The following is a 25,017-nucleotide window of genomic DNA, read 5'->3' on the forward strand; positions in this document are numbered from 1 at the left end:
TCACCACCCTCTGCAAGAAGAAATTTCTACTCATCTCAGTTTTAAATGACCGGCCCTTTATTTTGTAGCGATGTAACCCTTGTTTGAGACTGTCCTACTGGTGAAAACATCTCACCATCTACTCTGTCAACCCCCTCAGGATCTTGTACATGTGAGTTAGGTCACCCCTCATTCTTCAGACCTGGATTTTTTAGCCTCTCTTGATAAGACAGCCCTTCCAATCGCTAAAAACAAAGTAAGACTTGTTTTTAAAGCTTTGCTGATGCTTCTCATCCCTGCCCTATCCCCACCCCCACCTGGCCCAAATTCCCAGTGAAAGATTACAAAGGAACAAAGAAAGGAAGCTTTTTGTTATCTGATTCAGGTGCACAAGCATTTTATTTAAAACAGGTTTATACCATCCTTGAATTTGAATACTGAGAGTCTTTTACATACGCAGTGCAAGTTCTGTACCATAGTGTTCACAGTGTTAGGCGGCACAGTGGTTAGCACTGCTGCCTCACAGTGCCAAGAACCTGTGCTCAATACTGACCTTGGGTCACTCTGCGGAGTCTGCACGTTCTCCCTGTGTCTGCATGCATTTCCTCCTGGTGCTCCGGTTGCCTCCCACAGTCCAAAGATGTGCAAGTTAGGTTGATTGGCCATGCTAAATTGACCTTGGTGTCAAGGGGTTAGCAGGGTAAATGTGTGGGGTTATGTGGGAATAGGGTCTGGGTGGGATTCTGGTTGATACAGACTCGATAGGCCAAATGGCCTCCTTCTGCACTATCGGAGTTCTACAATTCAAGCTTCCCCGCCGTTCATCTGTGCCAGCCTCAACTCCTTTTCTGTGCCATTTCCCTATTGCCCTCTTTTCCTCGATCTATCAAATATTTATCCACCTCTACTTTAAATATTTTTAATGATCAAACCTCCACAGTTCTTTGGAGCAGAGAATTCCAGAGATAAAAGCACGGCATTACGGGAATAGGGTCTAGGTGTGATTGTGGACGGTATAGACTCAATGGGCCAAATGGCCTCCTGTACTGTCGGGATTCTATCAAACCGAATCATATGAAACAGGTGTTAAAGCCACAGTGTCATGTAATGTTGGTCCCTCACAGGATATGCAGCCAATTTACTAAGGCTTTTCAAAACGCTATCCAATCCCAAGAGATTTAATTATCTGAATTCCCTCTGCTTGGCCAGGGTACGTTTCTGTGATACATCGCCTGCTTTGTGCTAACTGTTGGGTCATTTGTTCTTTCCCTTTCTCTTACAAGTCAAAAAGACAAGGTTTGCACTGGCACTTAGTTCTGGTGGTAATTTTAAAAAAAAAACGTGTTAGGTGGTTTGAATTTGGATCCGCTTGTGGCATCTGAAACTGATTATACATCACTTACCGACGCTATCAATTTGAAGCCAACCTTCCCCATTGTTTACCTCTCACTTTCATTCGGTTTCAGCTTGTTAATTTGCAATCTGTGGTGTTGGTTTCCATGTGAACAGTGTTGCTTTGTGAATGTTGTTGAGGCAGTAATGAGTAAAGCTATCTTCTTCCTCCTCCTCCTCCCTTAGCTTCTGAGTATCGCTTGCATTCAATAACACAGCCAGAAATTGCTCTGCGCAGTCCTGCTGGCATCTGCAACTCACGCATCTGTATGGAGAAGGTAGCCTTATCTCACTTTGGCAGACGTAGATAGGTGTTCCTCCCCAGTGAGGACTGATTTGTGCTTTAACAGGCTCCAGGTGTCATTGCAATGAGATGTGAATACGTGGGTGAGAATTTGGTTACCGTTTGGAGATGGCATTGTGTTTCCTGTTGCCAGTTCTGATTCATGGCCATTTTTGTAAGAGACTAGATGGGGCATAGAGTTTGATTTGATTTATTATTGCCACGTATTCGGATACAGTATTGTTTCTTGCGCACTATACAAAGCACACCGTTGTGGAAGTTTAAAATGCTCAGATTTTTAAAAAATTATGCCTTCTTTGTAACAGCTTGTGAGAATGTTATCAGTTGCGGATCTTTAAGGGAGCCTGCTTTAGACTAATCTTCTCTTGCCTAGCCCTCAAAACATTCTGCTTTTTGACCTTCACTGAAGGTGAACAAGGCCAGATTTTTTCCATAATAGATACCAAAGATGAGATATGGGGATATGCTATCCAAATGAAGGATGAACAGAAACCAATTTTTCATTGAGTGAGAAAGGGCGAAAAGCCAGAATTTAATTGGCAAATATGTATGTTAATGAAGGATGTGAACAAAACGCTTGTTCCCCATTTGCTTTAATTGACTACAACTGATGTTTTGTTTCTCTGTCATGTCAGAACCACTCCTGCCATTTTGATGGAGGGAGGGGAGTTCTCCTTGTGCACAAGTAATTAAAGATCTTGCATTGGATGTATGGTGTCCAGTGCTGATCGTATTAAGGGTCGACTGTGTGCCTAAGATTGCTGGTACCCAAGGATCTCTGACACCAGCCTTAGGGAAGGAGAGAGTGCAAAGTGTAGTGTTACAGTCATAGCTAGGGTGAAGAGAAAGATCAACTTAATGTGAGGTAGGTCCATTCAAAAGTATGATGACAGCAGGGAAGAAGCTGTTCTTGTGTTCCTACCTGTCCACAAATGGTGGGCAGCTTGTTCAGTCCATTGAGAAGCCAATTCAGGGAATTGTTCACAGACTAACAGATATCTTTGAGCCAGCCTACAGGCCCCCAGTGATGTCTGGAACCTGACACTTGCCTGAAGGTAGCCTCCTGGCAGCAGATCAGAGGGGACCAATGCTCTAGAATCGCTGAGATCTTAATTAGATGTTGAGCACACACTAAGTCACTAATTGATCAATCCTACAGAAACCCGCTGTGGGCTTTCTGGTATGATATAGTGTGGGATCAGGATCCACAGTTGATCCCAAGGTTGGGGGTCCTGATGCTAAAAGGAAAATCCTTGCTTGTTTAATTCATTCATGGGATATGGGCATCACGTCTGTCCCAGCATTTGTTGCTCATCCCTAATTGCCAGTGAAATGCATGGTTTGCGAGCTTATTTAAGAGGGCAGTTGAGAGTCAACCACATTGTTGTGGCTCTGGAGTCACACGTAGGCCAGACCAGGTAAGGAAAGCAGATTTCCTTCCCCCAAAGGACATCCGCAAGCAAGAAGGGTTTGTACAACAGTCGACAATGGTTTTGTCGTCAGCATTAGACTTTTAATTACGTTTTTTTTTATTGAACACAAACTTGACCATCTGCTCTGTTGGGGACATGTGTAATAAGTCTCGCAGCACCAGGTTAAAGTCCAAAGGTTTATCTGGTAGCACAAGCCACAAGCTTTCGGAGCACAGCGCTACCAAGTAAACCTGTTGGACTTTAACCTGGTGTTGTGAGACTTCTTACTGTGCCCAGTCCAATGCCAGCATCCCCACATTATGGGGACATGTGGCATACAAGACCGTAAGAAAAAAGCAAGTGATATTTTAATGCAAAATTAACACACTGATATAGTGAAACAAATTTGTATTTCTTTTGATGTCGACCCATTGTGAGCGTGAGATATAACTGTGGCATTTCTGTGCCTAAAAAAATGAAATTTTAAGATGTGAAATATTTAAAATATTTCAAATGATTTATAACTTAAAATTTGAAATTCATGTTTTTTCCACTTGCAACCCTTTTAGGAGACAATTTCTGTATTTTAAATCAATGTATCTTAAGAATTGTTCATTTTGTATTAACTCTCATCTTGTATAGCTGTGACACTAGAAGCATGGGATTCTTGGTTATTAGAGAGTTTTATTTTGCAATATTGACTATGAAATATCTGGACCAAGATTCACCAGCAAGTATTCAAAGGGAAACAGATTCCTGTTCGGCGATGCAAATAAAAGATTAAGGTAGAATTGGATGCATCTGGAACTTATTTGCCACCCCTCCCCAAGCCCTTTAGTTGAATCTCAACAGAGAATAAAAATGAATTCTCCTCTTTTGGTTTTTTTTTTGCTCCTTTTTATATTAAAAGTCCTTGGCAGAATTAATCTTGCTGCATTGTGCTGATATTGTCTTCACGTTATGGTTTTCTAGTGCAGAATATCCATTTTAGCACACAGGAGCCTTTAAATGTCATTACTGTTCATGAGCGTCTGATTAGCAACTGCTCATTAATTCCATTCATAGCCATGTGGGATGGATGGCTGACATTATTTTCAACATGTTGTTTTATTGTTCTATGTAAACGTTTCAGCTTTTATTCTTTTAATCACGCTATGATCTTTTTGACTAGCTTGTTGAATCGCTAATGGCGCAGCCAACCGCGAAGGTGACTTTTTGCTGGAACTTCCGATTTTTGATGAAATATCCAATTAAATACTTAATTGAATTGGGCAATGACTCCTTTCTTTCGCTGAATCGCGACTCTCTGACCAACTGCAATTACGTCTCTCGGCTGCTGGGATTAGGGAAGCTTGGCTGGCCACTGAAGATATTTTGTCAGCACGGATGATTTAGCCAAAGGGGGCATTTGCTTTCTCTTGTCGATTTGTGCTGCGTGGCCCCTCGTGTAGGAATAGCGAAACTCCCGATATAGTTGTATGTTGACCTAGTTTAAGGTGATGTGCAGAGACTGTAGCTGCATTTAGGTCACTGAAAATGTGGAATTGTCACGTCAAAATCTGTTCAGCTAAGTGCTACTTGCAAATTGGAGCTTATTTTGGAAACATGATATGTGTGTCACAAGGTCCATTTTCATTGCTGACAGCAGTCATTGTTAGAAAATTTGACTCATTTTGTGCCTTTTTGCTCCTTTTGAAGAATCTGATAATTGAGTCAGTTTTTCAAGCAGACCTCAAACAATAGCATTTTACTGTCCTATTACTTTTGCCAATATTTTGTTTAATATTCCAATACATTATAAGGATTTTAGAGGAAAATAAGCAAAGCCTATTAAATTTCCCATTATATGCTGCAGTGTCTCGCAAAGGTTTCTGGCAGGGACCATCTCACTTTTTTTTTCTGTCTTCCATTTTGGAATGACTGTCTCTTCCGATCAATTTCCAGTCAGCCGTGTCATTATTGGAATGGAGCTCTAAATTGGCGTGCTATTTCTGTGAAAGGGTTATGGCAACTGCATTATTGATGAACATGGTTATAATGGACCATGCCAGAGCTCTTATTTGAGAGCTTCACTTGGGTAATATGTCTTCACTCTGGGTCGTGTAGGCAGCCCTCTTGCTGGGTGCTTCTGAAAGTGCCTTAAATTTGCATCAAAAACAGAAGATGCTGGATAAAATCAGCAGCTGTATGGAGAGAGAAATGGAATTGACGCTTCAAATGCATACGGCTCTCCAGAGCTGTAAAGAGGGGGAGGCAGTGATGTAGTGGTATTGTCACTGGACCAGTAACCTAGAGGCCCAGGCTAATGCTCTGGGGATCTGGGTTCAAATCCTACAATTTTTTTGGGTGAATTCCGGCCAAAGTGTCCGATCGTTGAATTTGTACGTTAGCCGAGTTCTTTGCATTTGTGCCGGTGGCTAAAATTGCTGATGTCTTTCCTTTTTGCAGTTCTATGTGCTGAAAGAGTGGGCCAGATGACTAAAACGTACAATGATATCGATGCCGTCACACGTCTGCTTGAAGAGGCAAGTGTTTGTTTTTAAACTTCTAACCGCTGGTAAGTGAAGTAGCACCAAGATCCTTCAGCGTGGTTGGTGCCAAAGCAGTGAGTTAATTGGGTTAACCATTATATCCTCCTCAAAAGCAGTCGCCAAAAAGGTCTCAAAACCGTCTTCAATTTCAAAACCTGAACATCCTCAATGAAAGGAGGAGCGGTAATCCTGAGCTGTATAAAAGGAAGTGATGGAGTGCAATGCGTGACTTGACACCATAATTGAAACAGGAATTGATTTCTTGGTAGTGTTTTTAAAATACCGATTTTTGTAGAATAGAATCATACAGCGCAGAAGCCCTTCGGCCCATCGAGTCCGCACCGACACATTACAAACACCTGAACTCCTACCTTTATCCCACCTGCCAGCTCTTGGCCCAAAGCCCTGACTGAGTTTTATGGCGTGTCAAGTGCTTGTCCTGATGCGTCTTAAGGGATGTGAGGCAACCCACCTCCACCACCCTACAGGGCAGCGCATTCCAGACCCTCTCCATCCTCTGGGTAAAAAAGTTTTCTTTCTCACATCCCCTCCCCAAACCACCTGCCCCTCACCTTAAACCTACACCCCCTCGTGACTGACTCTTCAACTAAGAGGAATAGTTGCTTCTGAGCCACTCTGTCCATATCTCTCATAATCTTGTACACCTCGATCAGTTCACCCCTCGATCCTCTCTGCACCAACGAAAACACAGTAAGAAGTCTCACAACACCAGGTTAAAGTCCGACCAGTTTATTTGATAGTAAACCCACAAGCTTTTGGAAACGCTGCTCCTTTGTCAGGAGTGTGAAAAAGGTGTGTGAAAAGTGAGAACTTTTCATACACCAGACGAAGGAACAGCGTTTCTGAAAGTTTGTGGGTTTACTATCAAATAAACTTGTTGGACTTTAACCTGGTGTTGTGAGGCTTCTTACTGTGTTTACCCCAGTCCAACGCCGGCATCTCCACATCGTGGCCAATGAAAACAACCCAAGCCGACAATCTCTCTTCATAACTTGAATGTTTCATCCCAGGCAGCATCTTGGTAAATCTCCTCTGCACCCCCTCCAGTGCAATCGATCGTTCTGATAATGTGGTGACCCGAACGGCACACAGTATTCTAACTGTGGCCTCACCAAAGTTTTGTACAACTCAAACATGACTTTCCTGCTTTTGTAATCCATGTCTCTATTGATAAAGACAAGTGTCCCATATGCCTTTTTCACCACTCTAATAACATGCCCTTTTGCTTTCAGATCAGTGGACAAACTCGCCAAGGTCCCTTTGTTCCAAACTTCCTAGTGTCCTACAGTTCACTGAACACTTCCTCGTCAAATTACTCCTTACAAAGCTAATCACCTCTCACTTTTCCGGGTTAAATTCCAATTGCCATTTTAATATATTTTAAATAACATTGGGGAGGTCATGTGGCATAATGGGTACTAATCTCACCCAGGACTTAAGCAGGACAGATTCCTGGTCAAGCCATGTGAATGGAAAGGAAGTTTGAACCTCTGCCATCACTATCTGTAGCTCCAGATTACAACATGCATGGGAAAAATATGTGTTTATAAAGTTTGTTTATTAGTCACAAGTAAGGCTTATATTAACACTGCAATGAAGTTACTGTGAAATTCCCCTAGTCGCTACACTCTGGCGCCTGTTTGGGTCAATGCACCTAACCAGCACGTCTTTCAGAATGTGGGAGGAAACCGGAGCACCTGGAGGAAACCCATGCAGACACTGAGAACATAAGAACATAAGAAATAGGAGCAGGAGTAGGCCATCTAGCCCTTTGAGCCTGCCCCGCCATTCAATAAGATCATGGCTGATCTGTCGCTGCTTAGTTCCACTTTCCCGCCCTCTCCCCATAACCCTTAATCCCCTCTCTTATCAAAAACCCATCAACCCGCGTCTTAAAAATATTTAGCGAGGCAGCCTCCACCACTTCAACGTGTAAGAGAATGTGAGAGAACGTGTAAGCTCCACACACAGTGACCCAAGCCAGGAATTGAACCTGGGTCCCTGGCGCTGTGAGGCAGTAGTGCTAACCACTGTGTTACTGTGTTGCCATAGCAGCAAAGGCTTGTGAGTGAACCGTAACACGCCACCACATAATCACATTATTTCCTGATGCTTTGCTCGTGCACGGTGTGCTTGATGGGAGGTCCAGTTGGTGTAAGTGGGGGGAGCGAGAGTAATCTTGATTGATCAGATGATAGAGCTTTTGTTAGCTGGGCAGAAGATTTTGGTGTCAGCACTCCAGTGAGAGTGGTTGGATGACAGGAGTGGCTGGGCATGAGGTAGAACTGAATAGAATGAGGGCAGGGAGGTGCAGGCGAACTTATGTGAGGGATTATTGTGGGACAATGGTTTACTGTCATTGTGGTTTGAAAGGTTTTGCAAAGTGTGGGTTGCATGAGCTAATGTTGAAATTTGATTGGTGTGTGGTTAGTTTGGGGCATGGCGATTTGACAATCTCCCTGACCTAAATATAGACACTGGGCTTTAAATAGATGATTGTTTGTATGATGTACGGGTAAGAATGCCTGTCTGTTATAGCCGAACTGGATTTTGTTATATGAAAGGGCGGCATGCTGCGCCTCAGAGCCAGGGAACTGGGTTCGATTCCCGGCTTGGGCCACTGTCTGTGTGGAGTTTGCGCATTCTCCCAGCATCTTGTGGGTTCCCTCCAGGTGCTGCAGTTTCCTCCCACAGTCCAAAGATGTGTGGGTTAGGTGGATTGGCCACGCTAAATTGCGTCAGGAGATGAGCTACGGTAAAGCATGGAGTTATGGGGGTAGGCCCTGGGTGGGTGCAGACTCGATGGGCTGAATGGCCTCCTTTTGCACTGTAGGATTGTATGATTCTATGAAGCCTTTCTTGCTGTCTGACAAAATATGCTGGAGAGGCAGGTGAAGCAGTGGGTGCAACAGGACTGGTCTCAAGTGCCATTTCAGAGAGGGCTCGAGGCAGCAGTTCAGCATTCTGCCCTATAGCTTGAGAGCTAATGCTGCAAAAGTCAGTGTGAGCTTTGGCTGCAGTTTCCTGTATGTGGAGCAATTGATGCTAAATCGCAGTAAAGTGAACCAATGAAGTTGAGTTTTCTTTTTGTTTAAAGTGTAAAGAATCTAGGACATGCTTAGTGAACACATTCCAAAGTTCCGATGTTTGAGGGTATTCCCAGAATTATCTTATTTATCAGTGCCCTTCAAGATTTTACTTACAAAGAGAACTAGTTAATTGTGCCATTTATTTTTTTTACTTCCTCCTTTAACTTGCTGTGCTTTTTGAAAATGTATAATAGTTGTACATAACTTTGCATATTTAATTGTTTCAGCACTGACTGTGACATTGGCAAGTGTGACTTATTTCAGTTTTTGATACATGGTGAAGTTAAATGTCATTCAATCCTTTGTGTTTCAAATCTCGATTAGATTGGTTTTTCTTACCGGACCCAACAAACAACTATTATTTAAGAGAATGCTTTAGCTTTTATATAAAATTCAAAAATTAACAAGATTGTTTGAATCACTCAGAATCCCTGTAGTGCAGAAGGAGGCCTTTTGGCACATCGAGTCTGCAGCAACTACAATCTCATTCAGATCCTGTAACTCCACTCATTTTCCCTGCTAATCCCATGACGCTAAGAGGTAATTTAGCATAGCCAATCCACCTAACCTGTACATCTTTTGGACTGTGGGAGGAAACCCACGCAGACACAGGGAGAATGTGCAGATTCCACACAGACGGTGACCGGAGGCTGGAATTGAATTCTGGTCCCTGGTGCTGTGAGGCAGCAGTGCTAACCACTGTGCCATCCCATGACATGAACTTGACATGTTAAGAAATTATATGAATGATCTGTTTCACTGAATGGGGCAATTAGTTTAGTTTATTAGAGTCGCAAGTAGGCTTATTATTAACACTGCAATGAAGTTACTGCAAAAATCCCCTAGCCGTTGCACTCCAGCACCTGTTTGGGTACACTGAGGGAGAATTTAGCATAAATTGTTCATAAATTATTAAAGTTTGTTTATTAGTCGCAAGTAAGGCGTACATTAACACTGCAATGAACTTAGTGCAAAATTCCCGTAGTCGCCACACTCCGGCATCTGTTCGAGTCAATGCACCTAACCAGCATGTGTTTCGGACTGAGAGGGAACCAGATCACCTGGAGGAAACCCACACAGACATGGGGAGAACATACAAACTCCATACAGAAATCACCCGAGGCTAGAATTGAACCCGGGTTCCTGGTGCTATAAGGCAGCAGTGCTAACCACTGTGCTGCCGTGCCACTCCATTTAATGTTCTGCTTTATGAGCTATTTGAATCTTCACCGTGTTTGGTTTCATTATCTAAAGAGATGTGAAGTGAGCTGAATGATGCCAGCCTGTCACCTGGCAGTCCCATTTTTGACCTTCTAACTATAAGGTCATAGATGCAATGACTGACGACCCTGCCCTCAGGAACTCCTGCGGTGATGTCCAGGGACTGAGAATTTGACCTCTGAAAGCCACAACCACCTCTAAATACAATCACTGCCTTTAGCATTATGAAACTTCCAGAGATGCTTCACAGAAGCATTATAAGTTGAGTGTGACATCATGCCACATAAACATTAGGTCTGAGCCGAGGGGTAAGTTTAAAGGAAGAAAATGAAGTGTAGCGAAGGCGCAGTGTAGTGATGGACAACTTGCAGCCTAGTGTCACGACTGTAGCAGGTGCTATATGCTGAGCAATCCAAATCGCAGAAGGAAACTTCTCTAACTTGTCATAACCTTTTTTTTGGTTCAATTCCTGCCTCGGGTGACTGTCTGTGTGGAGTTTCCACATTGACCCCAGGCCCGTGCGGGTTTCTTTTGAGTGCTCAGTTTCCCCCCCCCCCACAGTCCAAAGATGTGCAGGTTAGGTGGATTGGCCATGCTAAATTGCCCCTAAGTGTCCCAAGATGTGTAGGTTAGGGGGATTTGCCATGGTAATTGTGTGGAGCTACAGGAAAAGGGCATGGGATAGGGCCTAGGTAAGAATCAGAATTGGTGCAGTGTTGTTGGGCCGAATGGCTTCTTCTGCACTGTAGGGATTCTATATTTTTATAAAGTATAGTCATAAGGTATACTTGGGCTTTTTCCTTTCAAAGCTAGTGTTATTTAGATTTGTGGAATATAATAGCCAACAATAAAAACCTATAAATACACATTGGTATGAATGATTAATGCAAATTGGTGCAGTTATAGTACAAGGTTAAACATAAGGTGATTTAAAGATTTGCATTGTCACAAATATAGTGTTCCTGATTTTGGCCATTTTATTTCTAATTTTTAGAATCTGTGGGTGGGATTTTTTTAGCAGGCTATTCAGCCCAGTAAGTCCTTACAGCTCTCTATAGAGCAATGCAAACATCCCTATTCCAGCGCTATCTGCCAGCGGGATACTTCCGGTCCTGCTGAAGTCAATGGACTTTTGACTGGCTCGTTGCACTCGGGCTGGAATACGTCAGCCTGTCTCTCTCTCTGATTTTCAACTTTATAGCCTTGACACAGAATTATTACAGTGCAGAAGGAGGCCATTCGGCCCATTGAGTCCGCACCGACCACAATCCCCATAACCCCATGCATTTACCCTAACTACACCCCCTGATACTAAGGGGTAATTTTAGCATGGCCAACGCATCTAACCCGCACATCTTTGGACTGTGGGAGGAAACTGGAGCACCTGGAGGAAACCCACGCAGGTACGGGGAAAATGTGCAAGCTCCACACAGACAGCGACCCAAGCTGGGAATTGAACCCGGGTCCCTGGCGCTGACGGGCAGTAGTGTTAACCACTGTGCCACCATGCCGCCCATGATATTTTGAGAAGGAGTAGTTTTTTTTAACCTGAACTCGGCTCCCTTTCGCACCCGTGATGTTCTGTTACAATCAATTTAAATATTTTACTTTTATTTGCAGAAAGAGCGTGATCTAGAGTTAGCTGCACGGATTGGTCAATCTCTTCTAAAGAAGAACAGGACACTCACTGAGAGGAACGAGCACCTTGAGGAGCAAGTGGAACATGCCAGGGAGGAGGTGGGTGTGTGCATGGGGCCTTATCACCTCGTGTCTCTTTAGGAAGGAAAGATTTGTTGCGATACGATAGGATTAGTGCATCTCCTGTGTTTTCAGTTCTCACTGGTCGCCTTAGTTTCTATGTTGACAAGAGAATTTGAAATCCCTTTGACTTGTATCTGTATTATTGTGAAGTAAGTTCCTGTGCTACGATCAAGGCTTTATCCTTTTGGGCACAAAATCTTGGCTGCTGTTCTGCATTGCTGAGGGTATTCTGTGCTGTCTTTTGGATGGATGAGATATTAAACTGAGGCCCTGCTTGCCTTCTCGGGTGGATGTGGAAGACTCCATGGGCACTATTACAAAGAACATTGGGGGTTTATCTTCTGACCAATATTTATCCTTCAATCAACATCACAATAATGGATTATCTGTCCATTATTGCATTGCTGTTTGTGGGAACATGTTGTGTACTCATTGGATGCCACACTTTTTGCATTACCGTTGTGACTACACCTCTGAAAATACTTCAGTGGCTGAAAAACATTTTGAGATTATGAAACAGTGAGAAACCTCTCAACACCAGGCTAAGTTCCAACAGGTTTATTTGGAATCACCAGCTTTTGGAGTGCTGCTCCTTCGTCAGGTGAGTAAACCTGTTAAACTTTGCCCTGGTGTTGTGAGTCGTCTTACTGTGCCCAGCCCAGTCCAACACCAGCATTTCCACGTCACAGAGATTATGAAAGGTGGACTTCTCCCCTGAGGCCCAGTGGTCTAGGTCATTGAGCTGGTAAACCACAAACCTAGAGCAATCCTCTGGAGTCCTCGTCTCGAATCCCACCATGCTGGATGGTAAAGCCGACCTGTGGCAGGCATGGTGCTAACCTGGCAGTGCCAACCTGTGCCTAGGAATAGTGCCAAGCCATTGCCAGTCTGTATCCCTCTTGCCCAGGGGCTATATGTACTCTTACAACCCTGGGGAGACTCCCACAACAGGTTCAAGTCCAAGTGGACCTGTTGTAAATGGTGCCAACGTGCTGCCATGCTGGTACCCGCTGAATATCTGGTGATGGAGGAAATCCCGGAGAGAGTGCTTATTAACAACATGCTAGTGTATTAAAATGGCCTTTTTCAGTCCCGTGGCATGTTTCGCGCCACTCCACCATGGGACTGCAGAAAGGCCATTTTAATACATTAGCATGTCATTAATGAGTACTGTCTCCAGGACTTCCTCCATCACTGGCTGGGAAGATCGGAACTCAGAAGTTCGTCAGTGCGAATCGCACTCTCCAGATTTTGAGCGTACGCCACAATTCCCACAGACAGAGTGTGGACTCAGAATCACCCCCGTGCGTTTCCATTGTGCCCCTGAAAGTGTAAACACTGCATTTTCTAGCTTTGCCCTGACTGCGGGGAAGCATCGTGTACAGACCAGCACCTGTTTAATGATGCCGTGTTGGTTTCAGCTAAGTGGTACCTTGCTCACAACACCGCTCAGATCAGGCTGCGGCTCTTTTACCCGTGAGATGTTCTGCAGGGTAGCTGTCTATGTTCACGCTGCCTCCCAGCTTAATACCAGTGCGGCGAGGTTTGAACACTTGGGAAGAGCAGATGTCACGCTGTGCTGGAAGTGTACTCTACGTGTTGTCAGATCTCAGTGGAGAGAAACTCCCTGGGTCATCCGAAACCTTTTTCTTTTTAAGCTTTGCATCCCAACTTTTGAATCACGCTGCAAGGTTAATTATCTCGCATCTGGATTTATGAAAGTAGCTGCCAGAAGTAAAAATTGAAAATTTTCAGCTCATACAGCATTGCTGACTAGAATTGAAATAACTCCTCTGCGTCCAGTGTCCCTTCACCAGGTTCTCTTCATTTACAAACTCAGTTCCGCTCCTAAGAGTGCTTCAGGTATAAAGTCAAAATCCAGAGTGTCAGTAGCCCTGTCGCACCTCAGTATAATTGATTTTGGTTTATTATTGTCCCAAGTATTAAGATACAGTGAAAAGTATTGTTTCTTGCACGCTATACAGACAGAGCATACCGTTCATAGAACAGGAAATGAGTGTGTGCAGAATGTAGTGTTACAGTCATTGTTGGGGTGTAGAGAAAGATCAACTTAATGCATGGTGGGCCCGTTCAAAAGTTTGATAGCAGCAGGGAAAAAGCTGTTCTTGAGTCAGTTGGTACATGATCTGACTCTTGTATCTTTTTCCTGATGGAAGAAGGTGGAAGAGAGAATGCCCAGGGAGGTGTGCTGGGTCCCTAATTATGCTGGCTGATTTGTTGAGGCTGCGGGAAATGTAGACAGAGTCAACGGACGGGAGGCTGGTTTGCATGATGGACTGGGCTAAATTCACAACCTATATACAGGGCCGGCTCCCTGATAGGCAGGCAAATATTCTCAATCAGGGAGCTCATACTCCAAGAGGCCCAACTCATGGCCTCATTGAGGTCATTATAAAATTGGACAGGGCTTAGCTTGCAGTGAGGGCCACAGTATCATTTTCTCTTCTTGCTCGATATTCTTTCTGTTCTTAACACGTTTTTTTACTTCCCATCCCCGCCAGGTATCGCAGCTTCGCCATGAGCTGTCTATGAAAGATGAGTTGTTACAATTCTACACCAATGCAGCAGAGGAGAGTGAGAGTGACTCCACTTCCTCCACACCGTAAGCATTCTACTCCGTCCTGTCAAACAGCGCGATTTGAACGTATTCCTGCATGAGTGTGAAAAAAGGGAGCATGCCTTCACCAATGAAAATTGTTGATGGATCAGTTGGTGCTGTAAGTTTGGCAGATATATGGTGGCATGATGGTTAGCCCTGCTGCCTCTCAGTTTCAGGGTCCCAGGTTCGATTCCCAGCTTGGGTCACTGCCTGTGTGGAGTTTGCACGTTCGCCCTGTGTCTGCGTGGGATTCCTCCGGGTGCTCCGGTTTCCCCCGTCAGTCTAAAAATATGTGGGTTAGGCAGATTGACCATGTTAAACTGCTCCCTAGTGTCAGGGGGACTAGCTGGGGTAAATGGTTTGAGGGGATAGGGCCTGATTGGGATTGTGATCAGTGCAGACTTGATGGCCCGAATGGCCTCCTTCTGCACGGTAGTATTTTATGATACCATGGATGCATTGAAAATTTAAGAAAAATCTCATTTGGGTATTCCTCATCGGAGAAAGATGTTAAAAACAAAATCATTTTAACACTAAAAGCTGAACGTTGGTGAAAACCATTAAATGTGCTTTATATTTGAGAGGGATCAGGATATTGAATTCGATCAGCCGTGAGCAAAATGAATGGTGGAACAGGCTGGAAGGGCTGAATGGCCTTTTCTTTCTTGTTTCTACATTCCATAGCAAATTAAAAACAGTTGCTTAAAATTTTAGTTTTGTCACTGGCTGTCCTTTTTTCTGAATATTAAAAACAATAAGTTAATTATAGTTTCTTTGTGATCTTGTAAGTGAGTCGAGCCTTTTGTTATAAACGAACAATATCACTGACCAGGCTTTGTGAATTGGTGTGCCCTCAGGTTGAGACGGATTGAGTCGACCTCGTCTGTACAGAATTGTTTTCATTTGGATTCTCTTCAAAGGAAGCTGAAGGATCTGGAAGAGGAAAACGTTGTGTTAAGAACGGAGGTGAAAGCAGAATCCCTTTCACGTTTTCTGCCACTATTAAAATCAGAGCCAGATGAAGGTGTTATTGACTAAGTGTGGCTTTCATTTCTTTCCGATTAAACTCTCATCCTGTTGAGGTTTAAATCCAGGAGGGTTGCAGTCAGAATTGAAAGTGTTTGCCAGATGCTTAATGTGTGTCTGCGTCCACCAATGTGTGTTTGGAATGGTGAAGAGCCAAAAATATCTTCAATTTAGATACTAACCATATGTAAGTTCCTTTGGTTCAATGTGACTCCATCGATTCTATTGGCTTGTGTGGAAATTCTTAGGGAGGAAATTTCCCATCCCATTGCAGTCAATGGAGGTTTGGCTGGGCACCAGATTCTCCCACCTCGATGCAGTGGGAACATTGCATGAATGGCCAATAAGATTGTGCCTTAAATCTTTTCTTCCTGATTGACCAGTCGGAATTGGGCACTTCCTGTACACGGCTCATATCCCACCTGTTTCTTGGGGCTGTGGCTCACATTGTCAAACCTTCAAGGTTTTGATACCTGAAACCTCAACTATTTTGTTACTGAATTACTGAACCACTCAAAGTGGGACAAAGTACCAGGCCGGAACATCTGTAGTGAAAAACTGACTGTTCACAAGGGATCCATCAACATCTGTAAAGTTCTATAATGCATTAGCGATGTTGCTTGTGTGGAATCAATTCTGTTTATATTGGGATCTGTTTGCGGGACAGTATCTATAGCAGTAGAAAGGTAATATTCTGCATCTAGTTGTCCAATAGGGACTTTCGCTGCTAGGTATGAGCACAGTGTAGGTTAACTTTCTGAAACCTGCAGGTTGGCCTTTGTTGTTAGCTTTGTACACTCCAGAAAATATGATGGTCGGCATTGCCACTTGTAATGTTTATAATGTTCCTCACATTGGGTACAGGAACTAGGAGTGGGAATAGACCATATGATCTGCTGAGCCACTCAATATGAGCAAGACTGATCGAGGGCTTCAACTCCACTTTCTCGCCTGCTCCTCGTATCCCTTGATCCCCTGGGAAACCAAAGGAAGTCCGCCTATCCCAGCCTTGCATATATTCAGCAACAGAGCATTCACAACCCTCTGGGGTAGAGAATTCCATTAATTCACAACATTCAAGTGAAGTCAATTCTCCTCGTCTCAGTCCTAAATGACCAACCCCACCCCCCCACCCTTCCTCGACCAATGGGAACAATACCGCAGTATCTACCCTATCAACGCCTCTTCAGAACCTTGTAGCTTTCAACGAGATCGTGTCTCCATCTTCTAGAGTCTATGGGCCCTCTTTACTCAGCCTCTCATCACTGGACAGCCCTGTCATCCCAGGGACCAACCTTTGCTGAACTGTCAACAATGCAAGTATATCCTCTCTTAAAGAGGATGCAGAAGAGCTATGAATTGATCTAGAATGATGCATCCCAACATAAGGTCTTGTAGCGATAACTGGATTTTATGAAACAGTTACCAGTATCGTGATGTGACGCATTTTATTTTCTCATCCAGACATGTCATCTGCAGACTGAGACCATTTCATATGAAGAAAAGGAGCAGCAACTTGTGAATGACTGCGTGAAGGAGCTAAGTACGTTACAAGCAGCAGGATGTTCCTGCAAGATTAGTGATTTGATAAAGTATTAATCACTTCCTCTTGTGCAAAACTCAACTGCTTTTATTTTAGAATTCACTGTATTTCATAGCCTCTTGAACATGAATGATATTGGGGTAATCTATGCAGAAATGGTGGCACAGTGGTTACCACTGTTACCTCACAGCAGTGACCCAGGTTCAATTCTGGCCCTGGGTGACTGCCTGTGTGGAGTTTGCACATTCTCCCCGTGTCTGCATGGGTTTCCTCCAGGTGCTCTGGTTTCCTCCCACAGTCCAAAGACGTGTGGCTTAGGTGGACTGGCCATGCTAAGTTAATGTCAGGGGGATTAGCAGGGTAAATATGTGGAGTTCTGGCGATAGGGGCTTGGGTGGATTCTGTTGTTGCATGCTCGATGGGGTGAATGGCCTCCTTCTGTAGGGATTCTATGGGTCTATGCAAGATCAAAATTCCATGTGAAGGTGCCACTGATTAAATGGAAGTGGCCTTTTGGCAGCAGCCTGATGTGAGGTTGGGTGAAAATGTCTTGTGTGGTAAAGAGGGAGTCATGGGCAGGGAAGGTGACCCTTGCAGACCCTCAACAATTTACCCGGCAGGGTTTCCCTTACAGTATTCAGCTCTTTTTTTTATTCTTAAATCTTGTCCTCGGCTGCCTGCTGTAGGTCACTGGCAGCCTTGGCAGCAACTGCCACATGTGATGGCAGTGAGGCTGCTAGCCCTCTCAGGCGATAACGCTTGGGGATGAGTAACTGTCCACAGTAGAGTGGCCTGTTTGTGTGTTGTGATATTCTGTGACATCTGTTGTGTGTGTAAAATTGACTCTCTTTCTCTCTCGCTGATTTTTGTCCAGGGGAATCGAATATCCAACTAGTTAACCTGGCAGAGGAATTGGCGAAAAAGACTGAAGACACAGCACGGCAGCAAGAGGAAATCACTCATCTTCTTTCACAAATAGTTGACCTGCAGAAAAAGGCCAAAGCTGTGAGCTGACGAAGCGTTTTTTTTTTCCCCCTCTCCCCCAACACTTCTTAATGACAGTTATTGTTGTGGGAAATTTTAAAGGTGTCCAATTGTGTCTTAAACTAAGACCATTCAAAACTCGCAAGGCAAATATTTCTGTGCATAGATGTTACAAAATTTATTTAATAAATAAGACCTAGGACAAACATACAGCCGACTGGAGATGCTCAAAGGGTTAAATAGCTGTAGGGGCAGAGCAACAGAACTTCTCCAACAGATCTGATATAAATTGTCAAAAATTATAGTTTTTTTTTCTAATCAATAATTCCACCTTTCATTAACTTAAAATCAATTCCATTTAACAGCTTATACCCCAATACAAAGCTCTGTCAAGTGCCTCAGCCAACCATATGATACTTAATAGCATGGTGATATCTTATTTGTCCTACTTAGTCTGGATGTGTCTCCCTTTTTGACTGACTATTTCCTCGTTGCCTGGTAACGGCAAATGCTACTATCGGGTCAAAGTGCACGTTCCCACTGGCTCATTGCCAAGTTGAGTAGATGTGTGTTCCTGTGTCCAGAGGCATATCTATCCTTGTGTCTGGACAGTGAATGCATCTATTCTTTATTGTTGCAACATACGTTCCCTTTATAGGAATCCTCCTGAAAGACTGCTTCTGACTAACAGGTTTCCAGACCTCTGGTTTTAAGCTAATGACATTTGCCACCATGCCTTTCGGTAACTTTGCTTGGCTAAAGTGAGTGTTACTTTTAAAATATCATAGAATATCATAAAGTATCAGCACATATGTTTTGAAATCACAACTGCTTGTTTTGTTTGTCTTATTGCATTCACATATGTGTAAACTGTTTGTGTTAGCTGTGTTAAGAATCATTTAACTCTTTACTGATCTCTTGTCCTCTGGAAGACTGCATTCTGCCTATTAATCTTATTCCCTGGTTTGGAATCCCTTTCCACAATTGTGAAGCTTGTATTATGAGTTGGATCTCAACCATGTCAAACTGTTGTTCAAACGTTCTTAACTTGAGCGTTGTGTAGTCACTGATAGGTTGCGTGCTGTAAATAAATTGCCTAATAACAATAACAGAAAATTCTGGAAAATTGCAACAGATCACAACAGTGGAAAGAGTTTAGGGCTAATGTTTTGAGTCTGGTTTATTCTTTGTCACCCCAGCTCAAAACATTGGCTCTATTGTCATCCCACAGATGCTGTCAGACCTGCTGAGATTTTCCAGCAGTTTCTGTTTTTGTGTCCAATTTCAGCATCCGCAGTAATTTGCTTTTAGATTACCAAATAACTTTTTTTTAAACACATTACGATCTTAACTTGCGTACCTTTCAAAGTAGCCTTTCAGAATCAGAGAATAGGAATATAGAATCACTACAGTGCAGAAAGAGGCCATTCGACCCATCAAGGCTGCACTGACAACAATCCCACCCAGGCCTAATCCCCGTAACCCCACATATTTACCCTGCTATTCCCCCCTGACAATAAGGAGCAATTTAGCATGGTCAATGCACCTAACCTGCCCACCTTTTGGACCGTGGGAGGAAACCGAAGCACCCGGAAGAAATCCACGCAGATACGGGGAGAACGTGCAAACTCCACGCTGTCACCCAAACCGGGAATCGAACCCGAGGGTCCCTGGAGCTGTGGAGCTGCATTGCTAACCACTGTGCCATCATGCCACCCCTATTTAAAAATTGCATATATCAGGATATATATGCAAAGAGAGAAATTTGACATTGAGGGTTATGGGAGGGTGGAGGGGGAATGCTGGAAGAAAAATTGACTTAATCAGATCAACAGAATCTTATTCAATAACACAATAGACCTGAGGGGCCAAATTTCTTATCTTATAGGTTGGTTTAATAGTTCTTTGTAACATCTTTGAGTATGGACCAAATATTGCCCTTTAGGTGCAAATAGAATAAAGAATTTTAACCCTTTCAATATCAAAGCAGTGAATGTATCCTATGGTGAAGAAGCACTGGATGCCTCGCGGTTTACAGCTAGTTGCATGATGAGGAGACTTGTTGTAATGGTTTGGAACATTGCCTTTCACCTCCAGAGCTCAGCCCAAACTAAAAGAATCCGAACTGTTTCTGCTAGTCAGAAACAAATATTGAGTTTCCACTTGGAGGTGAAGCCACAAGTTAGAACTTGCCATAATTCAGCGCTAATTGCTAGTTTACTAAGACCACAAGGTTGAGCAGAGTGGGACATTGTAGTGTTTAAAGGAGCCAGCCTGTCTGCCCCTTTGGGACTAGATTTCAGAGTCCACAACATCTCGAGCAGGGATTGTAATAGTTCCCTGTCCCTTCCTACTCCTAAGGAAGCAGTGCTCCCTTCTCCAAAGCCATCAGTTCCATCTTGGAATAGAATTGACTGAGAATGTAAGGCATGTTGTCCAAGTCAGACAAGGAGGTCGAAAAGTTCTTCCCTGGGGGCAAAAATTAGCAGGAGGCATTCCTGTTCTGTACTGCTAGGCATTTACAACCACGATTGGCAGAGGAAATGAATCCCTGTACGAGAGTTGTTTGTCATTTCAGGTTGAAAATGTAGCCTGATGGAGGCCCTTTGAAACTTGATATCAGCAGATCCATCCTTAGCTTTTGGGGCTAAAGGGATTAAGGAATATTGGACGGTGGGAGGGGGAGCAGAATCAGGATATTGAATCTGATGCCAAAAGGGAGAATGCTGGAAAATCTCAGCAGGTCTGGCAGCGTCTGTAAGGAGAGAAAAGAGCTGATGTTTCAAGTCCAGTCTGGATTGGAAATGTCAGCTCTTTTCCCTCCTTGCAGATGCTGCCAGACCTGCTGAGATTTTCCAGCATTTTCTCTTTTGGTTTCAGATTCCAGCATCTGCAGTAATTTGCTTTTATTGAATCTGATGATCAGCCATGATCAAAATGAATGGCGGAGCTGGCCCGAAGGGCCAAATGGCCTACTCCTGCTTCTAGTTTCAATGTGTCTCCTTAACCATATTCCATAGATCTTAAGCTTGCCTGTTGTATATATTCAAACAACAAAGTATGGGACCTTACAAAGTAACAGTTGAGCTCTAGCGAGAGGGTGCTACGGTTATCTGAAGCAGGTTGTATCTGTGATCATACTCATGGAGGCTTGTTTTTCCTGCAGTATGCGGTAGAAAATGAGGAACTTACTCAACATTTGAGTGCAGCTAAAGATGCCCAACGGCAGCTCACAGCTGAGGTAAGTCACGAGCTCAATGAAGTAATTTTATTTTTACTGATTTGTGGGACGTGGGTGTTGCTGGCTGGCCAGCACTTATTGCCCATCCCTAGCTGCCCTGGGATGGCAGTTGAGAGTCAATCATATTGCTGTGGCTCTGGAGTCACATGTAGGCCAGACCTAGTAAGGATGGCAGATTTCCCTCCCTAAAGGACGTTAGTGATTGTAGGGTCTATTCATTCCTCTGAATAGGTGAAGGCGGCACTTATGCAATGAATTTTTTTTTTGTTGAACAGAGCTTAAAATTAGATCGTTACAAAAGCAAACAAAAAAGTGAGAAACTGGAGAGAGAGAGAGAGAGAGAGTAAATGGCTTTTTTTTGGCCGTTCTGTATTGATCAAAGCAGAATTCCAAACACACTTAACAGGCCACGAAAACAGACTGCTAGCTGAACTCGCAGTTCCACAATATATCCATCCTTGTCTTGTGGCCTCGCAGATGTTGTTTATGAAAAGCATTTGCTTATAAAGAGGCCTACTTTTGCTTGCATTGTAGTTTTGGAAATGCAGTCAGTGTTCGAGCTAATCCAGCGTGCCTTCTGAGTTTTAAAATGTGGTCAAGTTAAATATAATTGCACAGGGAGAAGTATCTTAAACTGAAGCTTTTGCATTAATAAAGCAAACCATATACAGATTCGATAGGGATCCAGATGGGTTTTTTCAACAATTGACAATGGCCATCAGTAGATTCTGGCGGCTCTCAACATCCATCCACCCTGCTGCCTTTGCTCTTTTCTCATATGCTTCTATTCTTTCAAATATTCCCCCGTTTGTGGGGAAGACCGTAATTAGAGACCATCCAGGATTCTTTAAATTCTATTCATTCAGAAAAGAATAGGTTGTAGATACTTCTAATTGTGTGCTGCAACACTCTGCGTTTCCACACAATCGTAACTCCATTACTTGGTAATTAGTGTCCATCCAAGGGAAAATAAAGTTTACTCCAAAATAACTTTCTAAACATTCATTTCTAATTACGGTAGCGGTGTCATTGCAAAATCCTGGAGCCCCAGTGAGAGTGTGTGAGACTTTAGGATGTGTATGTTTTTGTCTGCAGTTGCGGGAGCTGGAGGACAAATATGCCGAGTGTATGGAGATGCTGCATGAAGCACAGGAGGAGATTAAAAACCTGCGTAACAAGACCATGCCAAACAGCACACCGCGGCGCTACCACTCACTGGGCCTCTTCCCTTTGGTAAACATACACCGGCAGTAACAACGCATCATCGTCCGTTTTCACAACAATCTGTTTTGATGTTGGCACCTTCGAGTGCTCGTTTCATTCAAGGCTTCCATTGGTCTAATGGATTGTTAGCTTTCGTCTGGCTCAGTGTCCAGAAGAAATCTGACCGCTCACCACCTAACAATCAGAAGTGCTGAAACCAAAATGTTGTTAATGTGTTTAGAGGTTCAAATGCAGATATAGCTATTCCAAATTATGCCAAAGACATCTCGAGACAAAGTCACTTGACGTCCGCACCAACATCTCCTCTTCCCATATCCATGAGTTGGATTTTGGATGTGACAGTTTATTAGTGCCTTTGTTTAAGACAAATGGGGTCTGGCAGTCTGAAGTTATGCATTTGAATTTTGCTTGAGAACTGGACTTTACTGTTCAATATAATTAAGACCGTAAGACGAAGGAGCCAAAGTAGGCCATTTGGCCCATCGAGCCTGCTGTGTCGCGAAATGAGATCCGATATGATCATCCTCAACTCCACTTTCCAGCCGTATTCCCCATAACTTGGAGAAGTGCATGGATGAGAGGGGTGTGGAGGGATATAGTCCAGGTGAAAGTCAGTGGGACTAGGCAGAAAAATGGTTCGGCACAGCCAAGAAGGGCCAAAAGGCCTGTTTCTGTGCTGTAATGTTCTATGGTTCTATAATCCTCAATTCCCTTACTGATTAAAGATCTCAGCCTTGAACATACTTAACGACCCAGCCTGTACAGCCCTCTGTGGTAAAGAATTCCATAGATTCACTACTCTCAGAGAAGAAATTCCTCCTAATCTCTGTCTTCAGTGAGTAACCCCCTTAGTCTGACTTTATGCTGTCTGGTCCTAGACACTCCCACAAGGGGAAACAACCTCTCAGTATCTACTTGATGCTGTCAATCTCCCTGAGAATCTGATATGTCTCAATAAGGTTGCCTCTCATTCTTCTAAACCTCAATGAATACAGGCTCAACTACTCGACCTCTCCTCATAAGAAAATCCCCCCCCAGGATCAACCTAGTGAACCTTCTCTGGACTGTTCAGGATAGGTTAGCTTTGCAAACTTGTTGCTCTGTGTAAGTTAATAAATAGCTAAATAAAGCCCAGATTGTCAGCACATCATCTAACTTTTTTAATGTTCCAGACGTTAGTGAAACCACCAAAATCTGCTTCAGGATTACAGAATAAACGAGCCAGACTGTCAACAACTTAGTTTGGACCTCGTTTGTCAAGCTCCCACCTTATTGCACATGTACTGAACCCAGTAATGTACAGAGTTTCTGCTGCTGTAAAGCTTAATGCAAGTATCACAGGCCAGAATGTTTGATAGAAATTTGGGATTTAGTGTCTGGTGCGTTACTGCGTTGCAGTCATTTTGCGTTGGTTCAGCTGTACTCTGCCTGCAGAAAAACACCTCTGTATCTGGTGCTTTTGAACTCATCGAATCCCTACAATGCAGAAGGTGGTCATTTGGCCCATGGGGTCTGCACTGACTCTCCAAAAGAACATCTCGCCCAGGCCCACACATTTAGCATGGTCAGTCCACTGAACCTACACTTGGGACGCTAAGGGGCAATTTAGCATGGCCAATCCATCTAACCCGCACTTCTTTGGAGTGTGGGAGAAAGCCAGAACACCCAGAGGAAACCCACACAGACATGGGGAGAATGTGCAAACTCCACACAGTCACCCGAGCCCAGAATTGAACCCGGGTCCCTGGTGCTCTGAGGCTGCAGTGCTAACCACTGTGCTGCCCATTATTGAAAGCCTTACCCTGAAAGTCCCTTCATAGTTTCAAAAGCTCAACGATTTCATATCATCAATGTTTAAAGAATTATGGGATATTAATTGAGGAATCTCGATTTTTCCCAAGACAATTTTTTAAAATATGCTGCTTTTGAGGTGAAAGACTTTGGTTTAAAGTAAGCTGTTAAGCAAATATGGGTCTAAAGAGCAACTGAGGGTGACGATGATGTTGCATTTTCTCACCTATCTGTCTAGCATGTCAACACCTAGTTACAACAGGAAATTGTTAATGATCTATTTTCCTAGCCTGGAAATATATCTTTTTAAACCTTTTCTGTCATTGGAAAGCAAAATATTGGCATTGTTTGCCAACTTGAACTGGGAGGGAGTGGGAATATGGAAGATAGTATTGCTTGGTGCCAGTTTATTTAGCCCAGTGCTCACCTCACAAGTGATTCCTTTTTGTTTTTATTCAACAGGATTCTTTAGCAGCTGAAATTGAAGGGACGATGCGCAAAGAACTGCAGATGGACAATTCACCAGCACAGGAGCAAAAGTATGTCCTGAAAATGTAACATTTAACTTTGCTTGGTTGTCAGAAAAATGTCCTCTTCAACCTCTACCTGGTCAACCTTCATCTGAAGTCACTTCCGTTTGTTATTGTTACTCTCTAGTATTAGTTCCTAGAATTGTGTATAGTTCAGTGTGCTGCCATTGATTTATTAAGCTAAGTATTTTTGAAGCAATCCCTAACTCTAATTAAGCTTGACTTAAGATATTTATATTTTGCTAAGTAGTTTCAATTATATTACATTCCTAACTCTTGTATTTCAACCCCCTTATACTAATGACCAACGTGTCATTTGCCTTCCTGGTTGCTGGCTGTACCTCTAAG

At 43.4% G+C, this 25,017-nt stretch overlaps 1 protein-coding gene across 2 annotated transcripts in view; it reads left to right on the forward strand.

Moving 5' to 3' along the window:
• Positions 1-25,017, forward strand: part of trak1a (trafficking protein, kinesin binding 1a) — a 110,840-nt gene that overhangs the window by 62,219 nt on the left and 23,604 nt on the right. For both annotated transcript variants that reach the window (XM_080201900.1, XM_080201901.1), the window contains 9 exons: positions 5,536-5,612; positions 11,570-11,686; positions 14,233-14,333; positions 15,188-15,296; positions 16,821-16,899; positions 17,774-17,904; positions 21,050-21,124; positions 22,220-22,357; positions 24,602-24,678. In XM_080201900.1, the coding sequence (XP_080058026.1) occupies positions 5,536-5,612; positions 11,570-11,686; positions 14,233-14,333; positions 15,188-15,296; positions 16,821-16,899; positions 17,774-17,904; positions 21,050-21,124; positions 22,220-22,357; positions 24,602-24,678 (904 nt within the window). The remainder of the gene's footprint in view (positions 1-5,535; positions 5,613-11,569; positions 11,687-14,232; positions 14,334-15,187; positions 15,297-16,820; positions 16,900-17,773; positions 17,905-21,049; positions 21,125-22,219; positions 22,358-24,601; positions 24,679-25,017) is intronic.

This window comes from Carcharhinus amblyrhynchos, chromosome 2 (assembly GCF_965287045.1).
Source record: "Carcharhinus amblyrhynchos chromosome 2, sCarAmb.v2.hapA, whole genome shotgun sequence".
NCBI lineage: Eukaryota > Metazoa > Chordata > Chondrichthyes > Carcharhiniformes > Carcharhinidae > Carcharhinus > Carcharhinus amblyrhynchos.